This window comes from Dama dama, chromosome 32 (assembly GCF_033118175.1).
Source record: "Dama dama isolate Ldn47 chromosome 32, ASM3311817v1, whole genome shotgun sequence".
NCBI classification, from domain to species: Eukaryota; Metazoa; Chordata; class Mammalia; order Artiodactyla; family Cervidae; genus Dama; species Dama dama.
Genome location: NC_083712.1, coordinates 26,080,540 through 26,106,077, shown reverse-complemented (window position 1 = coordinate 26,106,077; position 25,538 = coordinate 26,080,540). Strand labels below are relative to the sequence as shown.

General features: G+C 47.1%; 1 protein-coding gene and 1 non-coding gene across 2 annotated transcripts in view; one reads left to right on the top strand and one right to left on the bottom strand.

Annotated features, from left to right (window-relative positions):
• The window catches only part of MTMR7 (myotubularin related protein 7), a 98,535-nt gene that overhangs the window by 16,080 nt on the left and 56,917 nt on the right, over window positions 1-25,538 (bottom strand). Inside the window, exons 6-7 of the mRNA XM_061134553.1 lie at window positions 17,261-17,395; window positions 6,952-7,084 (exon numbers count right to left, since the gene is read on the bottom strand). Of these exons, the coding sequence (XP_060990536.1) occupies window positions 6,952-7,084; window positions 17,261-17,395 (268 nt within the window). The remainder of the gene's footprint in view (window positions 1-6,951; window positions 7,085-17,260; window positions 17,396-25,538) is intronic.
• TRNAE-UUC (transfer RNA glutamic acid (anticodon UUC)) lies at window positions 14,476-14,548 on the top strand. The gene has a single exon. It is a non-coding gene; the product is annotated as a tRNA-Glu (tRNA).

The window sequence follows — 25,538 nt, the reverse complement described above, 5'->3', positions numbered from 1 at the left end:
TTCAGTACAACAGCCACCCCGGCTTTCATACAGTTTTTTAATTTTTTTTTTTTTTCACTGAGAGTGTGCTGGCCCTCAGACGCTGAGGGGTGCTTGTTGAGAGCAATCAGCCTGCAGGTGATTAATACACAAGGTCAGATGGGGGTACACTCGGCCCAACAGTTAGCGCCTGAATTTTCACATGTAAAACTGGTGGGTTTGTTTGGATAAACTCAGGATAGGCAGAAATACTGACCTGTTCACCCTTGTTGCCAAACCCAAACCAATAATGACAAACCATTTTGCTGAACAAAGTTCATTTCAGTTGACCTCAGAGGCAGGCATCGGCCACAGATCACAGCGAACTGTGACTTACTAACAGGGAGTTTAATGTCCAGGTTGAGTGAAATCGGTCTTATACAGAACAGGTTAACTATACATACCCCATAAGCATAAAAACAACATTTAAAAAGAAAAGATAGATTATTATGGCACCTGAGGAAATAGCAAATTTATTGGGGATAAAATTAACCTCTGGTGATCTTCCTTTTCTATTTCCTACATGAAGCTCATTTCTTCCTCCAGAGTGGCTGGGTGGGGACCAGCCCTGTGGAATGGTCTTTCTTGTCTCTAAGACCTAGAATTGAAAAGTAAATGGGCTGCCTCAATTCGGGACTCAGCTGCAGGTGGGGCTTAAGGAATGACAAAGACTAAATAGGAAATGTAAGGCAGATGCAAACAGAGAAGTCTAGTTTGGAAGAAGGAAGGGCCCTGAGAGCAGGGAAGCTGGGTGGGTATAAGATATTAGTGACAGAGGCTGGAGAGATGGCCACGAATCACGTAAGATTAAGATGTTGGCAGCAAATAACAGAAGTGCTGAAAAAAGCAGCATGTGTAGCTGGGGACATAACGAGTGGAGAATCTTTCCATAAAGCTGCCAGGACCAACACACTGAGTCTGAAACCACATTGTCACTGGCAAGCAGAGACTGAATTGCCTAATCTCAATTGCAGCCTTATGGAAAAACTGCTCGCCTACTCCCTAATATGAATCATGTCTATCTTTAGTTTTATGGGAGACACTTTCTTCTACAAGTCTTCCTTTCGTAAATGTTTTAGTTATCAAAAAAAAAAAAAAAAACTAGCTGTCAAGATGAACAAAACAGAAATGATAATTCCGAGGGTGAAAATGTTTAATCTGAATCGTCCTGGGGAACATCAAGGTAAAGCATAATTAGGATTAAAAATAGTCATTCACTCATTAAGTCTGTTTTCTCTTGTCCTTTCCTTTGCTAAAGTCACCCAGAGGCAAAGTCTTTGGCTTTGAAATCCAATTAAAACATCCCACCATATGATTCACCCAAGGATAGCCCTCAGGGAGATCACTTGTAAGCAAGCATTATCTTCTCTTCCCACCGTGACTTTTGCCCTACATCAAAAATCACTTTGTATTACTAAATGAAGCATTTTTCTGTGCAATACCCAGCATAAAGAAAATTCTCAGTAACTGTCTGATGTACAGATGAGTGTCTGAGAGAACAGTGTAGCTCCTAGTGATGAAGTGTTAACCATAAACAGGTACTGCCCCCCATACAGGGTATGTTCACTCCCAGTTTTCAGACTGGCAAGTGTGGCTTAAAGAGGTTTACTAAGTCCTCCCTGGTCACTCAGCCAGGGAATCCCTGAGCAGGAATCCTGGTCTCAGTGCACACCCCACCAGAGGGTTGTGCTCTTTCCTCCCTGCCTCGGTGCTTGTGGTCTCGCTGTCTACACCAGGTACCGCCATCCAGCGCTCTCACGGCCACATCATACATCCTCTTACAACACAGAGAGCAAGGGTCACACTCTTGATGGATTTCTTTCTCCCAAATAACCATGCGTTGGTAACCAGTGGAGCCTGACAGAGCCCGGTTGCTCTAACAGAACACTTACTACAAACCTCACTGGGCAAGCTCGAGGGACAATGACCACGTTTTTCAGCCACGTCTTACTGGCTGCTTCTCATCTAATCGGTTGGTAATTTCAGGAAATTAATACTGGGGGAAAGTCAGAAGATAGAGAACTGAAAAAAAAGATCAACCATTATAGTTTTTTATTAGCTCGTATATGGTAGAACTTCATAGCATAAATTTGTAGGCAATAATACAGAAAACACTTAAAAATGAAAATTTTGAATAAACTCTACCATGTCTTCCAGGATGAATTAGCCATCATCTCATAAAGTAAGGAGGTGAGGGGGAAAAGTATCAGATGAAAAGGACAGCAGGGCTGAGAGCTGCAACGTTAATCCCGAGCAGAGAGGACTATTTCATGGGACCTTGGAGCCAGGTGTGTTGGGGGGCTGCTCCCTTCTAGATTTCAGACCCCCTGAGGCCCCCTGGCAGGGCCACCAGAGCAGGGGTCATGAGCCCACAGTGCCCACTGCAGCGGTGCCCCTGGGACGCACTCCAAGTTCCCTGCTTTCAATCGTCCCTTCATTCCCAACAAAGGCTCTGAATAATCGGGCTTCACAGAGAAGCACAGATCAGATGTCTCTGCGGCCAGCTGATTTCACCACAAAATTTTCTCCATCGTCACTGCCCCCAATTCCAGGGCAAACGACAAAAGCGGTTACCACTTGGGGCCTGCTATAAAGATCCCCATTGTTCCCACTGACTCTTACAAACAGCCCTTCACTACAGTAGCGTCCCAACTGCTGACTGGGCATCAGGCCTTTGTTCCCGAGCTCTGGCCCGGCTCCCTTCTGACCGCCGTCAGGCTGAGGCTTGTATCTCTGTCAAACAACTTGCCGAGAGAACACCCACCCGGCCCGGCCTGTGGTTTATTAAATTATGTTTGATGAACTTGTGCTGAGTGGACACAGACCATACCACAAGGGCCTGCGCTTCTCTGCCTCTGAAATTCTGCTTACTTCACATCTCTTGAATAAAGGACTTAAGAAAAGCCACCCGTAGGGAAGCAGTGCATGCTTGCTAAGTCTCTTCAGTCATGTCCCACTCTTTGCAACCTCATGGACTATAGCCCACCAGGCTCCTCTGTCCATGGTGGGGATTCTCCAGGCAAGAATACTGCGAGTGGGTTGCCATTTCCTTCTCCAATTTAAATATGTAAATAAATTTAACTTTTCAATTTTGAATTTTAAAACTATAAGTCAAAATGGTCTTTCGAGGTTTTAACTTACATTTCTTTACTTCCAGGAAGAATTAGCCATCATGTCATAAAGTAAGGAGGTGAGGGGGGAAAAGTATCAGATGAAAAGGACAGCGGGGCTGAGACCTGCAACGTTAACTCTGGGCAGAGAGAAATATTTAGTGGGAACCTTGGGGCCAGGTGTGTTCTGTGAAAAAGCATTTTCCGTATATAATGGAATATTACTCAGCCATTAAGAAGAATGAAATCATGCCATTTTCAGGAACACGGATGTATCCGCAGAGTGTCATACTGAGTGAAGGAAGGAAAGGCTCTGTGAAAAACACTTCAGACTTAACTCAGTTACAGCCACTACGTAACTGAGAGGGTTTTTTCACTGGGAGGTGGGAATGCCACAAAACAGTTTGGTCTAAGAACTTAGAAACCAACGTTAACGTTCAAGGGCTTCCCTGGGGACTCAGTGGTCGAGAATCTGCCGGCCAGTGCAGGGGACACAGGTTCAATCCCTGATCCGGGAGGTTCCCACATGCTGTGCAGCGACTAAGCCCATGCACCTCCACTAAGGACCCTGAGCTCCAGAGCCCGGGAACCGTGACCACTGAAGCCGGCACGTCCTAGGGTCCGCGCTCCACGGCAAGAGAAGCCACCGCAGTAAAACTGGACGGCAGCCTCCACTCTCTGAAACTAGAGAAGCGCCCTCACAGCAGCAAAGACCCAGCGCAGTCAAACAAATAGAACATCCGATCAATGAGCTCTGTAAAAGGACCCACACCGGACGTGAACTTGGTTCTGGAGTTCAGTTTCTGATGAAATCTCCTGCCACTCTTGCTCAGACAGGGATTATACAGGGGCAGAACGCAAAACAATGTTTCACTTTTGTTATTCAGAATCTGTTCTGGTAATATCAATAACCCTAAGAAGAAGATAATAATCATCAAGGAAATGCATTCTTCCCCTTCCTACCAAGTGACCAGCAGCACAAACCTCCCAGTCTCTCTGATGCCACGACAACTACTGGAAGGAGAAAAAGCCTCAAAAGGTGGGTCTGATTGCATCACTTCATCAGCTGAAGCCTCCAAGAGTGGTTTATAATTTACTTGGCGAAAACAGATAGCTGGACATCGGTCAAGTCCCCTGAAAGGCATCCAGAGAGCTGTCCTCACTTACGCGGCCGCCGCAGAGCCGGGAAAGTGGTGCAGAAGAACCATGGTCCCCAGAGGAACACAGGCCACCCTCCCTCTGCAACTCCATCAGTTTGCTGGGCCTCAAGAAACAGCAAGTCAGACCACAGGTCTGAGGGCAGGAGACATGTTCCTCGTAAGAAACCAAGTAAATGCTCCTTTTAAAACAAAAGCCAGACTGCCATGTGACAAGCACTCTCAGGAGTCACCTTACACATGTAAGAAAATGCGTGCGTGCTAAGTCATTTCAGTCACGTCTGACTCTGCGACCTCGCAACTCTTCATGTCTCCTGCATTGGCAGGCGGGTTCTTTACCACTAGCACCACCTGGGAAGCCCTGAAGAAGATACATTTTTTCTTTTGAGAATATACAGCAGAAAATATATATTCTCAAAAGTCAGCTTATGAAATTACTAAAAAGCATACATGTTTAAAGATTCTGATCATGAACACTCTTCATGCTAAAATCAGACTACTCTATCAATAATAGTACCGAGCTGGTCCAATTTGCCAACTTCTAAAAAAGCACAGCTTATAAGCAGGGACAGGAATACCACCCACAAAAATCTCCAGAAGTTGATGAAGCGCGAAGCCCAGAGCATGCTCCTGTCACCTGCGGCTATTTAGTCGCTAAGTCATGTCTGACTCTTTGTGACTCCATGGACGGTAGCCCACCAGGCTCCTCTGTCCATGGGACTTCCCAGGCAAGAATACTAGAGTGGGCTGCCATGCCCTCCTCCAGGGGATCTTCCTGATCCAGGGATCAAACCCACATCTCCTGCACTGCAGGCAGTTCTTGACCATCTAAAACCCCCCGGGAAGCCCTCCTGTCACCTAAGACAACAAAGTTCACGTGGAGGAGAGATGGAGATAGCTCTGGGGCCATGATTATTCTACAGATGCAAAGTGAAGGTGACTCGGTTGTGACCAGCTCTTTGTGACCCCATGGACTATACAGTCCATGGAATTCCCTAGACCAGAATACTGGAGTGGGTAGCCATTCCCTTCTCCAGGGGATCTTCCCAACCCAGGGATTGAACCCAGGTCCCCTGCATTGCATGCGGATTCATTACCAGCTGAGCCAGCAGGGAAGCCCTGGTTTTTCACTAATGCAAAAAGAGGGTTTTTTTGTAACCATTCAAAGGTTCCATTTTAAACTATTTGCAACCAGGGGCATCAAACTGTGGACTCACAGAACCATCAGGGCTAGATGGGTCCACAGAAATTATTAGTCCAATAGTTTCATTTTACAGCAGGTAACAAAGCCTCAGAGAACGTACATGATGCATTTAAAGCTTCATAATGACCGAGATGACCCCAGGATCCCAGGAAGGACAATGGAAATCAGGCTTGTCTGTGACACTCAAGTTCTTCCAGCCTCACCACTAGGTTCTCACTACATCCTGCTCTCATTAAGCAGGGAAATTAAGCAGAGAACTGAGAGCACATGGATAATCTGAGAAAAAGGTAATTCAGCATTTCCTTTGTCCCTTTTCACTCCAGGCCCCATATTTCCCTTCAGAGAGGACCGCCCACCCCTTTCCCTCCCAGGCTTCATGCTCCCCAGGGCATCACCCCCTAGACGTGGGAGCAGCATAGCATTTACAGCCCCTCCTGGTCCTCAGGCAGGCATCTCAGGTGGCTCAGTGGTGAGGAACCCGCCTGCAATGCAGGAGGCACAGGAGACGCGGGCTTGATCCCTGGGTCGGGAAGAACCCCTGGAAGAAGGCATGGCAACCCACTCCAGTATTCTTGCCTGGAGAATCCCATGGACAGAGGAGCCTGGTGGGCTACAGTCCATGGGGTTGCAAAGAGTCGGACACATACAAAGCAACTAAACACCCACACACACTGGTGCCCAGGCACAAAGCTGTGGGTTCTGCACCCTCCTCTTTCTCTTCAGTTCCCCCAAGAGCTAGAAGTGGTGGACACGGCGACAGACTCCCCCTTGGGCCTTGATGCTCACAAGGGCATAAGCAGTCAATGCAGACGGTCTTGCTTGGAATACATGATTTCTGGCGATGAGCTCCTGGCTGGTGCGGCCGCGCGAATAACTGCTCTGCATCGCAGCCCCCAGCACGGTGACTTCCCCTCCCCCTGAGTCTGGAAGCCCGTGTGCACGTGTCTCCTGGTGCTCGCTGCTGGGGGCGGGGGCAGGTGGAGGGGCTCCGCTGCAGCGGCTGCTGCTGATGGAAAGGACGACCACCACCCTCAACGTCCTTCTAATGGCTGCTCAAGCACTGGGATTCAGTTTATGAAACTCACGTCCATACACGAACAGTTGACGACTGCTTTCAAGGCAGGATTGCTTTATCTCCACATGGTCTTGAATGTGGGCCAAACTAGTACGTGGGAGACAGAAAATATATCCCTGTGCACGTTTCTCTCTGGTGTACCACGGGAGAGAGGCTGACAGCTAATGGCCACATGACAAAACCACTCCACCACGACACCAACAATAAGAGAATGGCTGTTACATGTGCAAACAGTCCGTGAATTTTTAAACTCTTCCCAAATGATCCCACCCCGGCGAACGTCATGGTAAAGAACAATTTTCACATCAACAGACTCTCTTATTCCACTTTGGCATCAAAACATTTAACTGCATTTTTTTCAGTGCTGTGCATAAGGAAATGGTTTACCTTCCAGCATTTTCTGCAGACTGTTCCTCATGACATGGATGTTCTCTATCCCGATAAACTGAAACTTGATATTGGAATAATTGTCTTCGTTCTCATAGCCTTTCCCTGCAGCACGATTTGCCATCGCATTAAGCTGCAGTGGGCAGCAAAACAGAACAGTCACCAAGGATATTCATGGAACAATCACAACACGTCACGGCTATCCGTAAGAACATTCAACAAGGCGTGCAGAAACATGCGTTCGATCCCAGGACCACTGTGCTGGGCTGGGTGTCTACGGACACCTGGGCTGAGCCTACATTCAACAACGTCTGTTTGTCGATGTGGGAACATTTTCTGAGCTGGCAAGCATCCTAGAGATAAGCCCATCTGGAGATGCCTTCTGCAGCTCCCAGGGTGGGATTCCGTAGAGCCAAGCTGTCCCGATTTAACACCAAATGTGACAGCCTTGGCTGGCAGAAGAGCACCAGCAGATACAGTTGGCAACATAGAGCTCTTAAGTGAAATGATTATATCTTCCAGTATTAGAATGCCAATAAACACATCAGTGTAGGGGAAGGGCGACGTCATTCTAATTTGCCTAGGGCAATCTCGCGGATACCCAACTCAACCTTGAGGGAGAGAGAGGACCAGTGGGTGCTACGTCTCCAGAGATACTTCCTCCAAGCCACCCTATTTCAATCTCCTGAGAGGGCTTTTTAAAATCACATTCATTACCCACAACTTCATGCATAAGAAGTGGCAGCTCCTAATGCAAACTGGGTTCAACGGTAAAGGACTTTGAAGAAATTCATGATGTACATCTGCCGTATTCCTGTGTAACTAAGGTAAAGAAGGGGACAAGTCCTGCCTTAGCTGAGAAAGACACATTTCTAGAATGAATGCATTATTGCTAACACTTCATACTTTTGAGTCAACTAAGCGGGCCATCACATCCTAGACATCCATATTCGCTGACCATTCTCTCCCTCTGCCCACAAAGGGCAGGAGGGCTAAAGCCCAGGCAGAGAACTTGGCCCCAGAAAAGTATCAGTTTTTAGGACCACAATGCAGTTATTGGGAGGATATTAACACTTTCCAAAAATCAAAGTTTATAAAGCCAAGTTAAGTTAAAAACACAGATAACCTTTGACCCAGATCTCCTATTTGTGAGAATCTGACACTATGTACAATACCAGCACACAAAGATGGATGTCCAAAAGTGTTTGCAACCTTTTAAAAAAAAAATAATTGATATTAAAAAACTGAAAGCCAAAAAAAAAAAAAAAACTGAAAGCCTATGAATATCTCCACAGGGCAATGACTGGACAAATTATGGTATATTCATACCCTGGACTACCAATAGGATCAAGGCATACAGAGACAATGATAGAGACAGAAATAGAAACTTATGGGCATCCCAGGTGGCGCTAGCAGTAAAGAATCCGCCTACCGATGCAGGAGACACAAGAGACTCAGGTTCAATCCCTGGGTTTCAAGATCCCCTGGAGGAGGAAATGAAAACCCTCGCCAGTGTTCTTGGCTGCAGAATCCCATGGACAGAGGAACGTGGCGGGCTGCAATCCATGGGGTCGCAAGGAGTCAGATACAACTGAATGACTGAGCAGGCACACATAGAGATGTAGAGATACTGGGGGGAGGGAGAGGAGAGAGAGAAAAGAGGGGACATGAAGGAGGGAAGACTGGGAATGTCACATGACACGTGAAGTGAGAACAGTAAGCTCCAGAATAACATTCACACAAGTATCCCATTTTTTGTAAAAGAAACCAAGCTACAGACGTGTGGTTATGTTTATGCATGCTGAACCAAGCAGGATACAGGTGAATAGAAGGCTACACTGATTGAGCACCATCACAGCAGAAAGACAGAGGTGTCACGTGGCTGGGGCGCCTGTCAATACCACTGTGTACACTCCTCTGGTCTTTGTTACAGACCAGACATGCTAAGTTTATAAATTAAATAACAGAAATAAAATGTATGGGAAGTGAAAATTAAAACAGCAGAGGCAAATCCCTGCCACCAAGGGCTCCGGCTGGCAGGCTCCTCACTTTGCTGCTCTGTGACTCAGCTCACGTGACGTCGGCTGGGGCATGACTTCCCTGGCCGTGTTGTTTCCAATTTACAAAAAGAGCATCCCTTTTCTCCCAGGCATGCTATGAGAATAAAGGGTTCAGTCTTAATTAAGGAAAAAAAAATAAAAGTAATATTAAGTAATATTATTTTAAAGACAACTTATATTCATGCCTTAATTTTTTTATTTTTTTAATTGAAGGATAATTGCTTTATAGAGTTTTGTGGTTTTCTGTCATACATCAACATATTAGGATATTTTAAAATATCTTAAGGGGAAAACTTTTCTAAAATTACCTAAGGACGTTTTGCTTTTGAAATTGTGCTATTATAAATGGACTGCAAGGAGATCAAACCAGTCAGTCCTAAAGGAAATCAGTCCGAATAGTCATTGGAAGGACTGATGCTGAAGCTGAAGCTCCAGTACTCTGGCCACCTGATGTGAAGAGCCTACTCATTAGAAAAGACCCTGATGCTGGGAAAGGTTTAAGACAGGAGGAGAAGGCGATGACAGAGGTCGAGATGGTTGGATGGTATCACCAACTCAATGGACATGAGTTTGAACAAGTTCCAGGAGATGGTGAAGGACCGGGAGGTCTGGCAGCCCATGGGGTCACAAAGAGTCGGACACGACTGAGTGACTGAACAATTATAAAAATACCACTGCTCTGTATAATTATTTTCCAAAGTTGCTGGCTTGTTCTTTACCACAAGCTTCATAAATAAAGTGGTTAATAGGATACTAGGCAGTATCATATAGCATATATAATAGCATATCCTATTAGGCTACATGAACCTTATGTTTATTCTGCACCTTGAATAATTCAGTCTGCTCATTGCATACCATAGAGAGAACTTTTTAAACAGTGCAGTGAATAAAAAACAAAATACTATTATTTTTAACCTATAATAAGGACCCTATGTTCACATGTTTAATAGCTGATTGCCTATGACCCGGGAGAATTTATTGATGGTCTTTCAAAAGCAAAGGAAGGACACAGCAGGGCCCCTTGAAAGTCAATGGTGCTTCTCACAATGAACAGAAGGTGGCGATATTTAATCTATCATCCAGAGTACTTGCTCAGGGTTTCCATATATCTTACAGAACCTCTCATGATAATGGGGCACAAGCTGACCCCTCAAAGCAGGAAACACAGCTGTATAATTAATAAAAAGTCAGACACTATCTTGGACCTATATGCATATTCATTCAGACAGAGTATCTCATATTACAAAAAAACAGTCTAATCTGGTGCCCTGTCCTTTAGGGTGAGAATTCCATTTCACAACCAAAGAAACAGCTATTCATTGCAGCTCCTAAAACTTTTCAAATAGTGGGGGAAACCCTCAAAATGTCACATCCTCTATGTTTCTAATTATACAATGTTCTTGAAAAAAATGTATAGACGTGGAGAACCGATGCGTGGTTATTTGTGATGTAACTGTTCTGTGGAAGAAAAAAACAAAGGTCAACCTAGACAGCATATTGAAGAGCAGAGACATTACTTTACTGACAAAGGTCTGTCTAGTCAAAGCTATGGTTTTTCTAGTAGTCATGCATGAGTGTGAGAATTGGAACATAAAGAAAGCTGAGTGCCAAAGAACTGATGCTTTTGAACTGTGGTGTTGGAAAAGACTCTTGAGAGTCCCTTGGACTGCAAGGAGATCAAACCAGTCAATCCTAAAGGAAATCAGTCCTGAATATTCATTGGAAGGACTGATGCTGAGGCTGAAGCTCCATTACTTTGGCCACCTGATGGGAATAACTGACTCATGTGAAAAGACCCTGATGCTGGGAAAGATTGAAGGCAGGAGGAGAAGGGGACAACAGAGGATGAAATGGTTGGATGGCATCACCAACTCTTTGGACATGAGTTTGAGCAGGCTCTGGGAGTTGGTGATGGACAGGGAAGCCTGGCGTGCTGCAGTTCATGGGGTTGCAAAGAGTCGGACAAGACTGAGCAACTGAAGTGAACTGAATTGTTCTGTACTTGACTGTGCTACTGAACATACAAACACACACATTTGATTATATTTTATAAAGCTAAACACACACACACAACTACACATAAAACTGAGGAAATCTGAACAAGATTGGTAGATTGTATCATTGTTAATATCCTGTATTGACCAAAACTGTACTACAGTTTTGCAAGATGTTACCACTGGGGGAAACTGGGCAAAATGTACAAGCATCTCTATTATTTCCTACAACTGCATGTGAATCTCCAATTATCTCAAAATACAAAGTCTATTAAAAAAAAACTTCTGAGCTAAAACCACGGAGTAACTGCATTCTAGTTCCAGTCTGTGCTGAAGGAACACAACAGACAACTGAAAAATGGGACTGGAAAAAGTGTCCTGTTTTCTAACCCAGGGCTACTGTGCTATTGGATCATATCAGCATCTTTGGGTGCAGAAAAGCTCACACATTACACAAAAAAACTTCAAGTTTCAACAAACACTTAATGAACACCTACTGTGTGCCAGACACTGCATGGAATAAAAATGTCAGTAAGAAGTGGTTCCAGCCACCACCAGCTTATACCAAGCATAGACATGCACACACAGCACCAAATGATGACCGCTGGTGGCCAGCAGGACTCCAGACAGAGCTGAGAGCCCGGTAGAGGTGGTGGCAGGCATTAGAATCTGGAGCAGCCACATGTGGCCTAGGGCATCAGGGGTAATGTTTCATTATAGAAGTAAGACGTGAGATGGTCTTCAATGATGAGGAAAGATGGAAAGAAAGGGGGAGGGCGTCCCACATGAAGCGCCGAGGAAGAGAAGAGAGGGGAGCAGGTGGGTATCAGTGAGCCAGCCACTGTAAGCACAGAGGAAGGTTCCAGTCTGGTGGTGGCAGTGAGAGAGGAGGCTGGGAAGTTTTAGGGTTCTCGACACACAAGCTGGGCTTCCCTGGCGGCTTAGATGGTAAACAATCTGCCTGCAATGCAGGAGGCCTATGTTCGATTCCTGGGTTGGGAAGAGCCCCTGGAGGAGGTAATGGCAACTCGTTCAGTATTCTTGCCTGGAGAATTCCACAGACAGAGGAGGAGCCTGGTGGGCTACAGTCCATGGGTTCAAAAAGAGTTGGATATGACTGAGTGACTCACACACACACACCCAAGCTGATAGATGAAGAAGTTCATGATGAATTAATGAACTAGTTCTAGATGAACTTCATTCATGTCAGCAGAGGGCTACTGAAAGCCTCTGAGCAGGCTTAATTGAAAAATTAGAGAGATTTAGTATCCATGTCAGAGAAGATCCACTGGAGTGGGCAGAGGACGTGAGCTCCACAAGGGAGCTGGCTCATCTCATTTACGACCTATGCCTATTTATGGCCTAGAACCCTGCGCCTGGGGCTGGCACAGGGGAGGCACTCTGTGAAGATTTACTGATGGGCTGACAGACCAAAGAAATGACTGGGTGAGGCTGAGAGGTGAACAGCCCAAGAATGTTAAAAAAAAAAAAAAAAAACAGAATCAGATTCCTTCCCTCCAATCTTAAATCATCAATCAAACACATCGAAACCATGGAAACTCAGGCAACGATGATGATCTTCGTATCAAGTTAAAGGTCAGCCTGGCGGTCACGGTCTCGGGCTTGAAGTCTAACGTTACAGCGAGCACAAGCTGTACCTGAATGACAGGACCTGCTCTGATGGATGGGAAATGAGCGCAGACGGTGACCCCGGCAGGAGGCCCGGGCCACGCTCTAGCCTGCGGCATCAATTAATGGCCCGTCTATCTTCATCTGTATCCGGTGCCATGAAGAATCTGAACTTGCTGATACAACCAGAAAAGAAGACATGATTTTATTTCTTGCAACTACGGTCTACAACTCTGCTGATCAAAATCCTTCTTCTCTACCCCCAAGGGAAGAACTAATAGCTTTCAGATTACAATCACCATTCAACTCAATTTACAATCCCAACCCCGTATATGATGCAAAATTATCTCTTTCCCTCCTTAAAGGCTATGTGGACTGGTAAGGGGTTCTTTCTCCTTTTCCTCTTTCTTCTAGGCTCTGTCTTTCTATCGGGGATGGGGGAGGTAGAAAGTCAAAGTGTTAGTCGCTCATTTGTGTCAGACTCTGCGGCCTCACAGACTGTAGCTCACCAGGCTCCTCTTTCCACAGGATTCTCCAGGCAAGAAGACTGGAGTGGGTTGCCATGCCCTCCTCCAGAGGACCTTCCCGATCCAGGGATCGAACCTGCGTCTCCTGCATTGTGGGCGGATTCTTTACCATCTGAGCCACCAGGGCGCAGGGTGGTGGAGAGGGTTATAGAAAGGGTAAACATCTCTTCGTAAAGCTGGAGAAGGCTGTTTTATCTCTGCTGGTCCTCACTGCTTTTCTGGTTAACACCTGACCAGAACTGCTCTGACTTAAGTGTCCAAATCCCAGGGCGGGTCTGTGGGCTCTTGGGGGGTGCGGATCCTCAGAGCTCGCTCACGTGGGAGACCCACCTTGGCTTGAGTCTATTCCAGGGCCCCGGCTTCCTTCCCTAGCATGTACCCCGCAGACCCCGCAACCAGGAACCTCCGAGGGCGGAGGGGGGACTGGACCCCCGCAGGCTGGCTCGTGTATAACTTCCCTCCTCGGTGTCCACTGGACCCACGGCCCGCGCTCCATCCTTGGCCTGCCTAAGAGAGGCACATAGCCGCCCCACATGCCGTGGCCGCCCCCTTGCCCTTGCCGCGGGGGCAAGTCAGGGACTCAGCCTCCGTAGATGTGACCGCCCCGCGGCCCCTCTGTCATGCACCCCCATCTTTACCCCAGATCTTCCCAGATCCCCCCTCACGGGGTGGAAACCACCTCATCATTGATTCCAGAGGGACAGAGAAACTTCCCGCGTGCCCTCCTGTTACACAGCTAAGGAAGCGCTCACACGGTGACGTCACAGGCCACCGAGCCCCGGCGCTGCCCTTGGAGAAGCAGCCAGGACCGGGCCGGCAGGGTGCCCGGCATGCCCTGCCCGGCATGCCCTGCCTCTTCGCCCTACTGCCCTCCCAGGTGCCCGCGTCGGGGCCCAGCTCCCGGGCCTGTGGGCGCCTCTGGCCCCGGCTGAGCGCATACGAGCCAGCGGCTGGGTCTGCAGCTCTGAGTTCCCCACCTCACTGCAACCGTGTACAGACAGGACGACTCCCCCCACCCCCCGGAGCCTGACCTGAGGCTTCCCTGGAGATCAAGATAAGCCTAGATGTGAACCCGAGCTCTGCCCTGAGTGGTTGTGACCTTGGGCGAATGCCTGAACCTCTCTGGATCTGAGACTTTATCCATAAAAAAGAAAAATACTGCTCCTCATTCGCAGGAGTATTGTTAAGAGTCAAATGGGAAAGTGCCTGGCATTTTTACAAGCTCAGCAAAATCCTAGAACAAAGTAAAGTCATGAGCGAGGTTGAGATAAAAGGAGTTTGATCTCATTTTAAAATTCAGCAACTATTGGGACTTCCCTGGTGGTCCAGTGGTTAAGACTCTGCACTTTCGATGCAGGGGACTCAGGTTCAATCCCTGGTCGGGGAATTAAAATCCCACATGCTGCGCAGTGTGGCCAAAAGATTAAAAAATAACAATAAATAAAATTCAACAACTATGGCATCAACACGACCTCCTGTCTTCTTAATGCACTAAATTCTCACAGGAACACATGACCTTGAGGGGATGACTTTTTCTTAATAGATACTAAGTTGAGCTAAGGTCCTCATGGCCTTTGCCTCCCTTGATTCTAATACCAACCAGCAACTCAGGCAGCATCTGAGGTGAGCCCTGCTCCAAGGACAAGAACGACTTCTGACCTTTCTCTATTTCATTTAAACCTGCAAGCGAACCTGGCGAGGGCCCATTTGCCATGCCCACTGCCCACAGCAAACATGGACCAGGTCTCCTGGCTACCGAGAAACAAAAATCAACAGACATGATCTTTAAAAGAACGAACGCTCTAAGCAAACAGTTTAAAACTCCCATGAAGGTGTGTGTGTGCCTGGGCAAATAGGAAGACGGCACGACTTGTATGGGACACCAACTTTCTTTAATGGATCGGCCTCCAACTTCTTATCGCCAAGAACAAACACACTGAGTGCTAAATATACCCTTCAAATCAAATCCTTTGGATTAATTTCTTTTAAATCGGGACTACGCCTGGCTCAACAGCTGCCACATTGCCCAGAAGGTTTACATAACATAGTACACACTTGGATTGTTGGCCCTTAAATCAGCAGCCAAATCTGTTTGCCTCTATTTAAATCTGTGAAAACAGGATCAGAGAAGGGCAACCTAATTCACTTTAAAGCCCCTGTCTTTCCATCCCTTTATTATTATTGCTATAATTTGGCCAAGCCGTATACAGGATCTTAGTTCCTCAGAGTGAAAGTTGCTCAATCGTGTCTGACTCTTTGCCAACCCCACGGACTGCAGCACACCAGGCTCCTCTGTCCATGGAATTCTCCAGGCAAGAATACCAGAGAAAGTAACTGTTCCCTTCTCCAGGGAATCTTCCTAACCAGGGATCAAACCCATGCCCCCTGCAATGGAAGTGCAGAGTCCTAACCAATGACTGCCAGGGAAGTCCCCGTCCTTTTCTGATTTTGTCTTTAGCATGTGTCTCTAAGACAGGCATTTGTGCAGTTGTCTCTGACTTCAGAAATTCAGAGCCGCTCCACTAACCTGACACAAGAGGCAGAATGAAGACGAGGGAAAGTCAAGGTGAGAAGGATGATGAAGCAGAGAGAAAAACACATTGAAAGAGAGCTGCTGTAAAAGAGACTTTCCAGCATCTTTCGAGTAAAAAGTCCTCAAGCAGAGAAGCTATTTCTCCCGCAGTCCGAAGCCTCTTCCCTGTTGTGCTTTGAGGATTTTTCTAAAAGGAAGGGAATCCTTTACCTGCCATCTACCAGAATGTGATCCGGCTGAAATCTGGTTTGTCCTTGATCTGCGTGGTTGGTCTTCCCTACTGGCATCTAAGAGGAGCTCTTCCTCACCGCCCCGCCCCGGCCCCCACGGCCACCTGCCTGTTAGACCATCCGGGACTGTTCTGAGGTCAGTGATGGAAGACATCTAACTACGTGATCGAGACCGTGCATCACAGTATTTGGTGACATGGGCTCAGAGAAGCAGCAAAATTGCCAGGGTCTGGGTCAACCACACAATGAGTAGTATCCAATTTCCTTGATTTCTCTTATCGGCTGTGAGTACAGACCCATGTCTGCAACTACCCACTCCATGGTAACTGATGTTTAACATTTTGAAGCCCTTATGTTCTTTCAACCTTTTTATGATTAAAATTTTTTTCACACTATAATTTAGAAAATAAAAGTTTGTTAAAATCCTCCTCTCACCCCACAGGGAAAAAAAAAAAAAAAACCACTGTTAACAGTTTAATATATATATCCTTAAACTTTTTTCAGTGCATAGAATAATGTATAATTTTTATAATATAATTACTATTACCTACATGGGATCATGTTATAGATTTCTGTAGCTCACTTTTGCTGTTTCATAGTACATCTCGGACACTGTTCTGCACCCACATGGAGAAAGAACATGGACCCTTCTCTCTTATCACTCATAGATCCAGGTATATTTTATTCATAACTGGCAAGAAATTCCAATGCCAAATGTGTTGAATTAATGGCCATATTGCTCTGTCACCTCATTTTATCCTATATATTCCATGCCCCTCTTCTCCTTGGAATTCTACTAGGTGAGTGTTTATCCTTCCAAATCTTTTTCTGTTTTAACTGACATTTTTTTACCTACCTATAGTTCACTTTTTTCCATAGACACAATAATATACATATTAATTTGTAACTTTTTTCTTTTAAACTTAACATTCCATTTTGGAAATCCTTCCACGTCATAGACATAGTGGAATTAACTACAAGCTGAATTTGCAAGAGAAGAGGTGACCATCCCACAAACACTGAACTGCGGGGATTCCACAGTGAATTTCATATTGTTAGAGAAGAAAAGGTCCTTTTGTGAACAAACCAAAGAATAATCTGGCATGTTTAGGAGAGCGATCTCCAGTGTCACATCACACTTTTGTCGTGTGCACCATGTACCGAGCACAAGGCTTGGAGCCGGGAAAGCTCGGGGCCCCGAGAAGCAGGCAGGCAGGGCAGCCGCTGTGCAAAGGAAAACGGCCCCCTGCAGACGGCGCTCCCTGGGCAGGCGAAGCCTCATCTCTCCTCCATGAGTCTGAGCTGCAAAGACATGCATCGGCGTGGTGACACTCACCTTGGGCCGAGTGTCCACGACGTAAATGAAGTCGCTTCCCGGGTTGGCCTTCCTGATGGCCTGCAGCATCTGCTCATCCTCCAGGCAGCGGGCGCTGAAGCCGGACAGGGGCTGGCTGCTCCGGCAGATGGAGGCCTGTGGGGAGAGGCCACGGCAGCATGGCAGCATCAGGCAGCAGGTCGACCGCACCCCTCCCGAGACCCTCAGGACCGTCACCGCAACAAAGGCCACTCACCGCCACCCCCTGGTTAACTTACGCCACCGGCTTGTGAAAGTAGCAATGCTTTCAGGAAATTGAAGTTGGCATCCTTCTAACTCAAAAAACCATTACATGGGCAAGCAGTGCAAAAAGCTTCTCTGAGTAACAACTAGGATGCATAAGCATGGGCTTCCCAGGTGGTGCTAGTGGTTTTAAAAAAAAAAAAAACAAAAACCTGCCTGTCAGTGCAGGGGACATAAAAGACCTGGGTTCGATCCCTGGGTCGGGAAGATTCCCTGGAGAAGGAAATGGCAATCCACTCCAGTATTCTTGCCTTGAAAATTCCACAGAGGAGCCTGGCAGGCTATAGTCCCTGAGGTCACAGAGAGTTGGACATGATTGAGCATGCACACAGGCAAGGTTGTTTAGGTAGGATCCAAATGATGAAATGTAAAACCATCTAAATGGTCTACTCTGCTTGACACCACTTCATCTTCTGTGAAAGTAGAAATATAAAGTAACTCTTCTCCTAAAAATTACAAAAGTTACTTCTTTAGTGTTTCCAGCATTTACTAAGCTCACTTAGAAACATCACAAAACCCTCAAACCGATTCTCATCCTAAACAGGGGAGTGTTCATGGTGACAGAGCCCGGGCTGCTGCTGGTGTCTAAGGACAGGAGGCTCAGGCCTAGGCTGATGCAGGTGGCTTAGAAGCAAGGGCTTCCTTGGGAACCGACCTGTGTGCTGTTCTGCAATTTCCCTGTTCTGTGATTACAAGAGTACCCTGAACTGTGGCTCAGGGCTTCCCTGGTAGCTCAGCTGGTCAAGAATCTGCCTCCAATGTGGGAGACCCGGGTTTGATCCCTGGATTGGGACGATCCCCTGGAGAAGGGAAAGGCTACCCACTCCAGTATTCTGGCCTACAGAATCCCATGGACTGTATAGTCCATGGGGTCGCAAAGAGTTGGACACAGCTGAGCGACTTTCACTTTTCGCCCTGAACTGTGGGACGATGTACACAATAGCATAACCATCCCTCTGAGTTAGTAATGGGTGAGTATAGACACAACCTCACAGCTGTGAAACTTACACTTTTGTGGCAAAGTACTTCCTATGAATTTAGATTTTATTTTAACACTTAGATTGAAGTCAAATCACCAAATACAATCTAGGCATGACTCTTTCGAAGAATCTGCACTGAGCCTGGGTACCCACGTGTACGAGGGCGGAGGTGCCCCCTGGCTCAGAGAAGGGGGCAGTGCTTAGGAGGGAACCCTCCCCTGGAAAGAGCCACGGCACAGCCCGTTCCGGCGCCCGAATGCCAGACTCCTTCCTGGAAGGCACCCCGGCTCTGAGTCCAAGTGCAGCTTAACTGTCCTTTAGGCTCATCCCAGGGCTACTCAGCCGGGCTTGGGTTTCTCCAGGGAAAGGTGAGCTCTGAGACTCCTCGCTGGAGAAGGCAGGATATTTCTTACTAACTATATGATCCTCAGGTGGCGCTAGTGGTAAAGAACCCGCCTGACAATTCAGGAGACATAAGAGACGTGGGTTCGATCCCTGGGTTGGGAAGATCCCCTGGAGAGGGGAACAGCAACCCACTCCTGTATTCTGGCCTGGAGAATCCCAATGACAGAGGAGCCTGGTGTGCTATAGTCCATAGGGTTGCAAAGGGTCTGATAGGACTGCCAGCAGGATGGAGAATTGCAGACATTTCTAACAACTGCTAACAGCAACCGTCTGAGGGTTCCAGTACATTCTGTAACACAGTGGCAATTACTGAGGGGCTCCAGGAACCCTGGGCCTGCAGCCAGAATTCAGGAGGGGGGTGCCTGCAGAGTGGGAAGCAAGGCAAAGGGCTTGAGTTGCTGGCAACAGATGTCCAACCACAGGGTGGAGGAGGAAGGGCCCGGGGCGTCTGACCACGGATGGGCAGCCAGCCAGCAAGAGGAGAGCCAGGGGCTAGGCGTGTGACGGCAGGGACCAGGGCGGAGGTGTGGGGGGTGCTCGGGGACAAAAGGCGAGCTGCATCCTGTGCAGAAAGCAAATCGCCACGGATGGCTTTCACGGAGCTGCACACAGGCTCCCATGTCTTCCGATGTTTAGAGGGGTCAGGTCAGCCACCCACTCTGACCGAGCAGAGAGCAGTTCTGAGTTGCTTAATCTGGGCTAAAGAAATACCAACTAAGGACCGCTACCATTGGGCAGCTTCTCAGATCCGATCAGAAGAGCTCGATGGGGAAGAGAACATTTTAAAATGAAAGTTTGTCCAAGCAAGCAGGTAGCCCACCGAAACTCACTCAACTACTGGGTCTCCAACTGTGAAATGAAGCCAGTCAGTGACAACAACCACTACTCATTACCTGCAGGCCGAGAAAGCTGCTTTCAGTGAAGGGTTAAGTCAGAACAGAGTTCTACTATGAAATGAACAAGTTGATAAGTTAAACCAGATATATTAAACAGACTACATTTTAATACTTTGTAGTTACATTTTCTTAGTAATATACAGATGGGCTCCAAACAGACTTCGTCACTGACTCCGTGACTACTGGCATGCTGTTTTACGCGTGGTACAAGGTGGTCGGTAACCTCAAGGTGCCCGTGTCCACCCTACACACACCCCAGAGAGCCAGACTGTTCACAGAGGCTCACCATTACCTGGTGGCCTGTCTTACTGATGTCAGCCACATGAGAGCAGAGACAGAACTCGATCGTAAACTGTCATGCGCGCACCATTCATAGAGCTACTGATTAAAACAGCCAATGTTTTTTGAATGCTTCCTATATGGTGGCCACCATTATAAGAACTCTGCGTATTCTTAATCTTCCCAACCACCATATACATTAAGATCTATTATTTATTTGCTCCATTTGATAGATGAGACAACCAAGGGACAGAGAGGTGAAGTAATTCTCCCAAGGTCACACAGCTAGTAACTGGGGAAGCCAGGGATTGAATCCAGGCAAAATATTTCCTGATCCTGGATTCTGAACCGACACAATACAGCATCCATGTATGTAAATAAGTCAGGAAGCATGATACAGAATTTAGATGCAGGATTCAAAAAAATCTGGCTTTTAACTCAGCTGGTAAAGAATCTGCCTGCAATGCAGGAGACCCTGATTCGATTGTTGGGTCGCAAAGATCCCCTCGAGAAGGGATAGGCTACCCACTCCAGTATTCTTGGGCTTCCCTAGTGGCTCAGATAGTTAAGAACCTGTCTGCAATGTGGGAGACCTGGGTTTGATCCCTGGGTTGGGAAGATCCCCTGGAGGAGGGTGTGGCCACCCACTCCAGTATTCTTGCCTGGAGAATCCCATGGACAGAGGAGCCTGGCGGGCTACACAGTCCATGGGAGCGCAGAGAGTCTGACATGACTGAGCGACTAAGCATAGTGTTCTCACTTCCTTTATAATCTTAGGTGATTTACCTGTCATCTCCGAACCTTGGTTTTCCCATCTTTAATATGGATACCATAATAATAACAAAACTACAGAGTGGGTAAGGTAGATAACGCACCTAGAACTATGCCTAACACAGTTAGTTTCAGTAAACATTATTTATAAAAGGAGGGCAAGATGGTCTGTATTATTCTTACGAAAAAACTGCCTCTTTGGAAATGTTCCAGAATTGGGTTCTGAGAGATCTGTACTGTGAATTTGGAGAGCTATGCTACTAACAATTTAAAAGCAGAACTGCTTTCTTAATAATAATTAAGATACTGAATAAATAAGAACAAAGGATACAGCAGCTTCCAAACACAAGTGACATAGATAAGCTCCCAAGTGTGATCTACAAAGCTGTTTAACGTTTGATATCCAAAATGATTCTGGATGGCTCCAGGTAACTACTAGAGTGTGGTGCTAGGCCTGAAAGTAATATCATGTGCTGCCCACGGCACCTAGTAAATCAGGATGGCCTTGAATGGCCAGCAGCAAGTTCCCATCCATACCCTGCTCCCGTGGGTACAAGTCCCCCAGCTAAGCAACCCTTCTCCCAGTGGACCAGGTCCAGCTCCTTCTCGTTCCCAAGTAGTGGGTTTTATTCCCTGCCAGCCTGTGAAATTACTCAAACAAGCCAATCACATCCTCCGCTGAGAACCAGGGGTCCCCTCACCCTCTTGATGCTACAAAGCCTGCCTCTAGCATCCCTGCTGGTTCACTCTATTCCTGACAGTGCCCTCCTCCCCTGGGCAGTGAGCGTATGCGACTAATAAACTGCTGTCAACCTCATCTGTCCAGTGTCAGGCGTCATGTGTTTTAGACATCCCAGTAATCCTAGGACACGAATCCCGACCTCACCAGTGGGTGAACAGGAAGTGATTGTAACACCGTGTATGATAAAAGCTGACCCAGAAGGAATTATATACCACCAGCAAGGGGATTTACATCCAAGGACCCTCACCAGGATTTCCTGTTTCTGACATGAGGTACATGGCAAGCTTTTCTTAATCACCAATTCCCACTACCCAACACTAGCCAAGTCGTCTCACCAACAAAATCTTTGATGCTCCTTGGTAACAAGGTGCTGTGTGAGAAATGGTATTTAACTAGAAAATGTGATACTTACTCACAAGCCTAAGTTCTACTGGCATCACCAACTCGATGGACATGAGTTTGAGCAAGCTTTGGGAGTTGGTGATTGACAGGGAAGCCTGGCATGCTGCAGTCCATGGGGTCAAAAAGAGTCGGACACAACTGAGCGACTGAACTGAACTGGTGTTCTACTGGAGTAGGAATACACACTCAAGTCTAAAATGTCTGAAATCACAAAAAGGGACCTCCCTGGTGGTCCAGTGGTTAAGAATTCATCTGCCAATGCAGGGGTACAGGTTCGACCCCTGGTCCTGGAAGATTCCACGTGCCTTGGGGACAACTAAGCCCATGCACCACAGCTACTGAAGCCTGAGCTTCTAGCGCCCTTGAGCTGCAACTACTGAAGCCTGTGCTCCTAGAGCCCATACTCTGCAGCAAGAGAAGCCACGGCGATCAGAAGCTCCACGCACCCCAACTAGACAGTAGCCCCTGCTCCCTGCAACTAGAGGGCCTGCATGCGGCAATGAAGACTCAGCAGAGCCAAAATAAATAAATAAGTTATTAAAAAAATAAAAATAAAATCACAAAAAGGAAGACACACAGGTCAGCAAACTTAGGAACTTTACTTTTCACCGAAGACCACCTGGTTGGCATGTGGGTTTTGTTTTTGCTGAGCACCATCATCAAAAACTGCACCGTTACTTCCCGTGTCTCCCACAGAACCACAGAAATCCACCTTCACAAAGGGGGATGCTTCCCACTATAAAAATCCCTGGCCACCTCGGAAGCATGACACAATTAACCTGGATATTAAAGCATGGGGTAGTCGCACAGTGAAAAGCCAGTGGAGTATTTATATCAGGTTTGTTTTAAGAGTGGGTGGAAGATCAGGGACTCAGCCTTTCCAAAGCACAGAAGCATTTCCTCTCAGTTCAGATTCTATAAAAACTGGATGTTTCTCTAGCCCGACTTGGCTGTTGGTTTTAATTTACCTGCTTTACTTAACTGACCTTGTGCTTAGTCGCTCAGCCATGTCTAACTCTCTGTGACCTCACTGACTGCAGCCCGCCAGGCTCCTCTGTCCATGGGACTCTCCAGCCAAGAATACTGGAGTGGCTGCCATTCTCTCCTCCAGGCGATCTTCCTGATACCGGGATCAAACCTGGGTCTCCTGCATTGCAGGCAGATTCTTTACCGTCTGAGCTACCAGGGAAGCCCTGAACATTGTTATAAACCCACAAATTATGATTGCATTCTACCTGCAGCACAGATGTTAGGTCCCCAGGCTGGGAGAGCTGGCGTGTGGGTACCTGCACATGAAGTATCTCCCTGGGGCAACTGGGTCCTTTAGCCACACTTAGAAAACAGCTCTAATCTGCATCTTGTAAGAGGAGCTAAAACTTAAAGGACTGTCTGCTTTAAATGTTAAAGTTCAGGAAATCAATTATCTTGAACTATAACTGATAGCTATGTGAGTTCATCTCCAGGCTTGGAGATCAAGCAGAGGACAGCACACGAGAGCGGGAACCGGGTGATGCGGGTCTGACGTCAGCAGGCAGAGAGGCCGGCCTCTGCGGTCTAACTGCTAAAAATTCTCTCCCATCCTCAGACATGACATATTTGCCCTTTATGATACTCACACTGACCAAAAAATAACCCCTTTTCTCAAGAAAATCTGAACAGAAGGGAAAGAAGTAGGATGAGTACCATGCTCACGTTTTCAATACCCAGCACATCCCCAACTCTGAAATAACAGTAAAAGATCCTCCCTTCCTCTCCTCTCTTACTTGTTTATCAGTGGATGCTACAAAAAAGAAACATGTTACTGGCAGCCTGAATTCAAATATTGAATACAATATCATGAAATTCCACATCCCTTTGCATCCCATCATTTAAAAAAGAAAAAAAAAAGATTCACATCTTTCTTTCCCTCTCACAATAGCACCAGCTCTGTGCAGGCTGAAATATATTAGGAGTCAAATAACATAAGACATTGGGCTTCCCAGGTGGTGCTAGTGGTAAAGAGCCCGCCTGCCAATGCAGGAGACTTAAGAGATGTGGGTTCGATCCCTGGATTGGAAAGATCCCTTGGAGGAGGGTCCAGCACTCACTCCAGTGTTCTTCCCTAGAGAATCCCAGGGACAGAGGAACCTGGCAGGCTAGAGTCCACGGGGTTGCAAAGAGTCAGACATGACTGAGCAACTGATTAAAGCACAAAGCTCAATATGGGACATTAATGAAGTTACTTGCCTTCTTCAGACCCTTTCAGAGCACTGAGTGTAACTGAAAATAACACCATTTGTATCCCTTTAATTAACAGAATGTACACTGCTGAATAGATGTGAGAGTTGGACTATAAAGAAAGCTGAGCGCCAAAGAATTGATGCTTTTGAATTGTGGTGTTGGAGAAGACTCTTGAGAGTCCCTTGGACTGCAAGGAGATCCAACCAGTCCATCCTAAAGGAGATCAGTCCTGAGTGTTCAGGGGAAGGCCTGATGTTGAAGCTGAAACTCCAATACTTTGAACACCTGATATGAAGAGCTGACTCATTTGAAAAGACCCTGATGCTGAGAAAGATTGAAGGCAGGAGGAGAAGGGACGACAGAGGATGAGACGGTTGGATGGCATCACCAACTCAATGGAGATGAGTTTGAGTAAACTCCAGGAGTTGGTGATGGAGAGGGAGGCCTGGCGTCCTGTGGTCCATGGGGTCACGAAGAGTCGGACACAACTGAGCAACTGAAAACACTGCTGAAGAAATATTTCCCTTCAAAGTGGGCAACACTGAAGGCCATACGCTTACTCTGGCCAAGCTGGCATTGCTCAGAGTATTTTTCAAAGCCTCCTTCTAAGAGCAGACATAGGACTTCCTGAGCGGTCTAGCAGTTGGTTCGGGAGGACCCGCATGCCTCAGGACAACTAAGCCCACAAACCACAACTACTGAAGTCCACGCACCTAGAGTCTGGGCTCTGCAGCAAGAGAAGCACCACAGTGAGAAGCCCGCACGACGCGACTAGAGAGTAGCCGCCACTTGCCGCAACTACAGAAACCCTGCATGCAGCGACCAAGATCCAGCATAGCCAAAATTAAATAACATCGTTTTGTTAAAAGAACAGACATAGACCCTGCCCTCCATCCTGCCTATGGGTCCACGCATGGCACACACGCTTACACACATCTGCTGCCGTTGTCAGGCTCCTCTGTCCACAGTGTTTCCCAGGCACAAATACAGGAACTGGTTGCCATTTCCTGCTCCAGGAGATCTTCCCGACCCAGGGATCAAACTCATGTCTCTCAAGCCTCTTGCCTTGGCAAGTGGATTCTTTACCACGGACGCCACTTGGGAAGTCCCCATCAAACAGTTCCCAGTTAAAGTCAAGCGCCTGTGTGCACACATGCTCAGTTGTGTCTGACTCTTTACGATCCCATGGACTGTTGCCCACCAGGCTCCTCTGTCCGTGGGGTTCCCCAGGCAAGAATGCTGGAGTGGATTGCCATGCCCTCCTCCAGGGGATCTTCTCCACCCAGGGATCGAACCCGGTC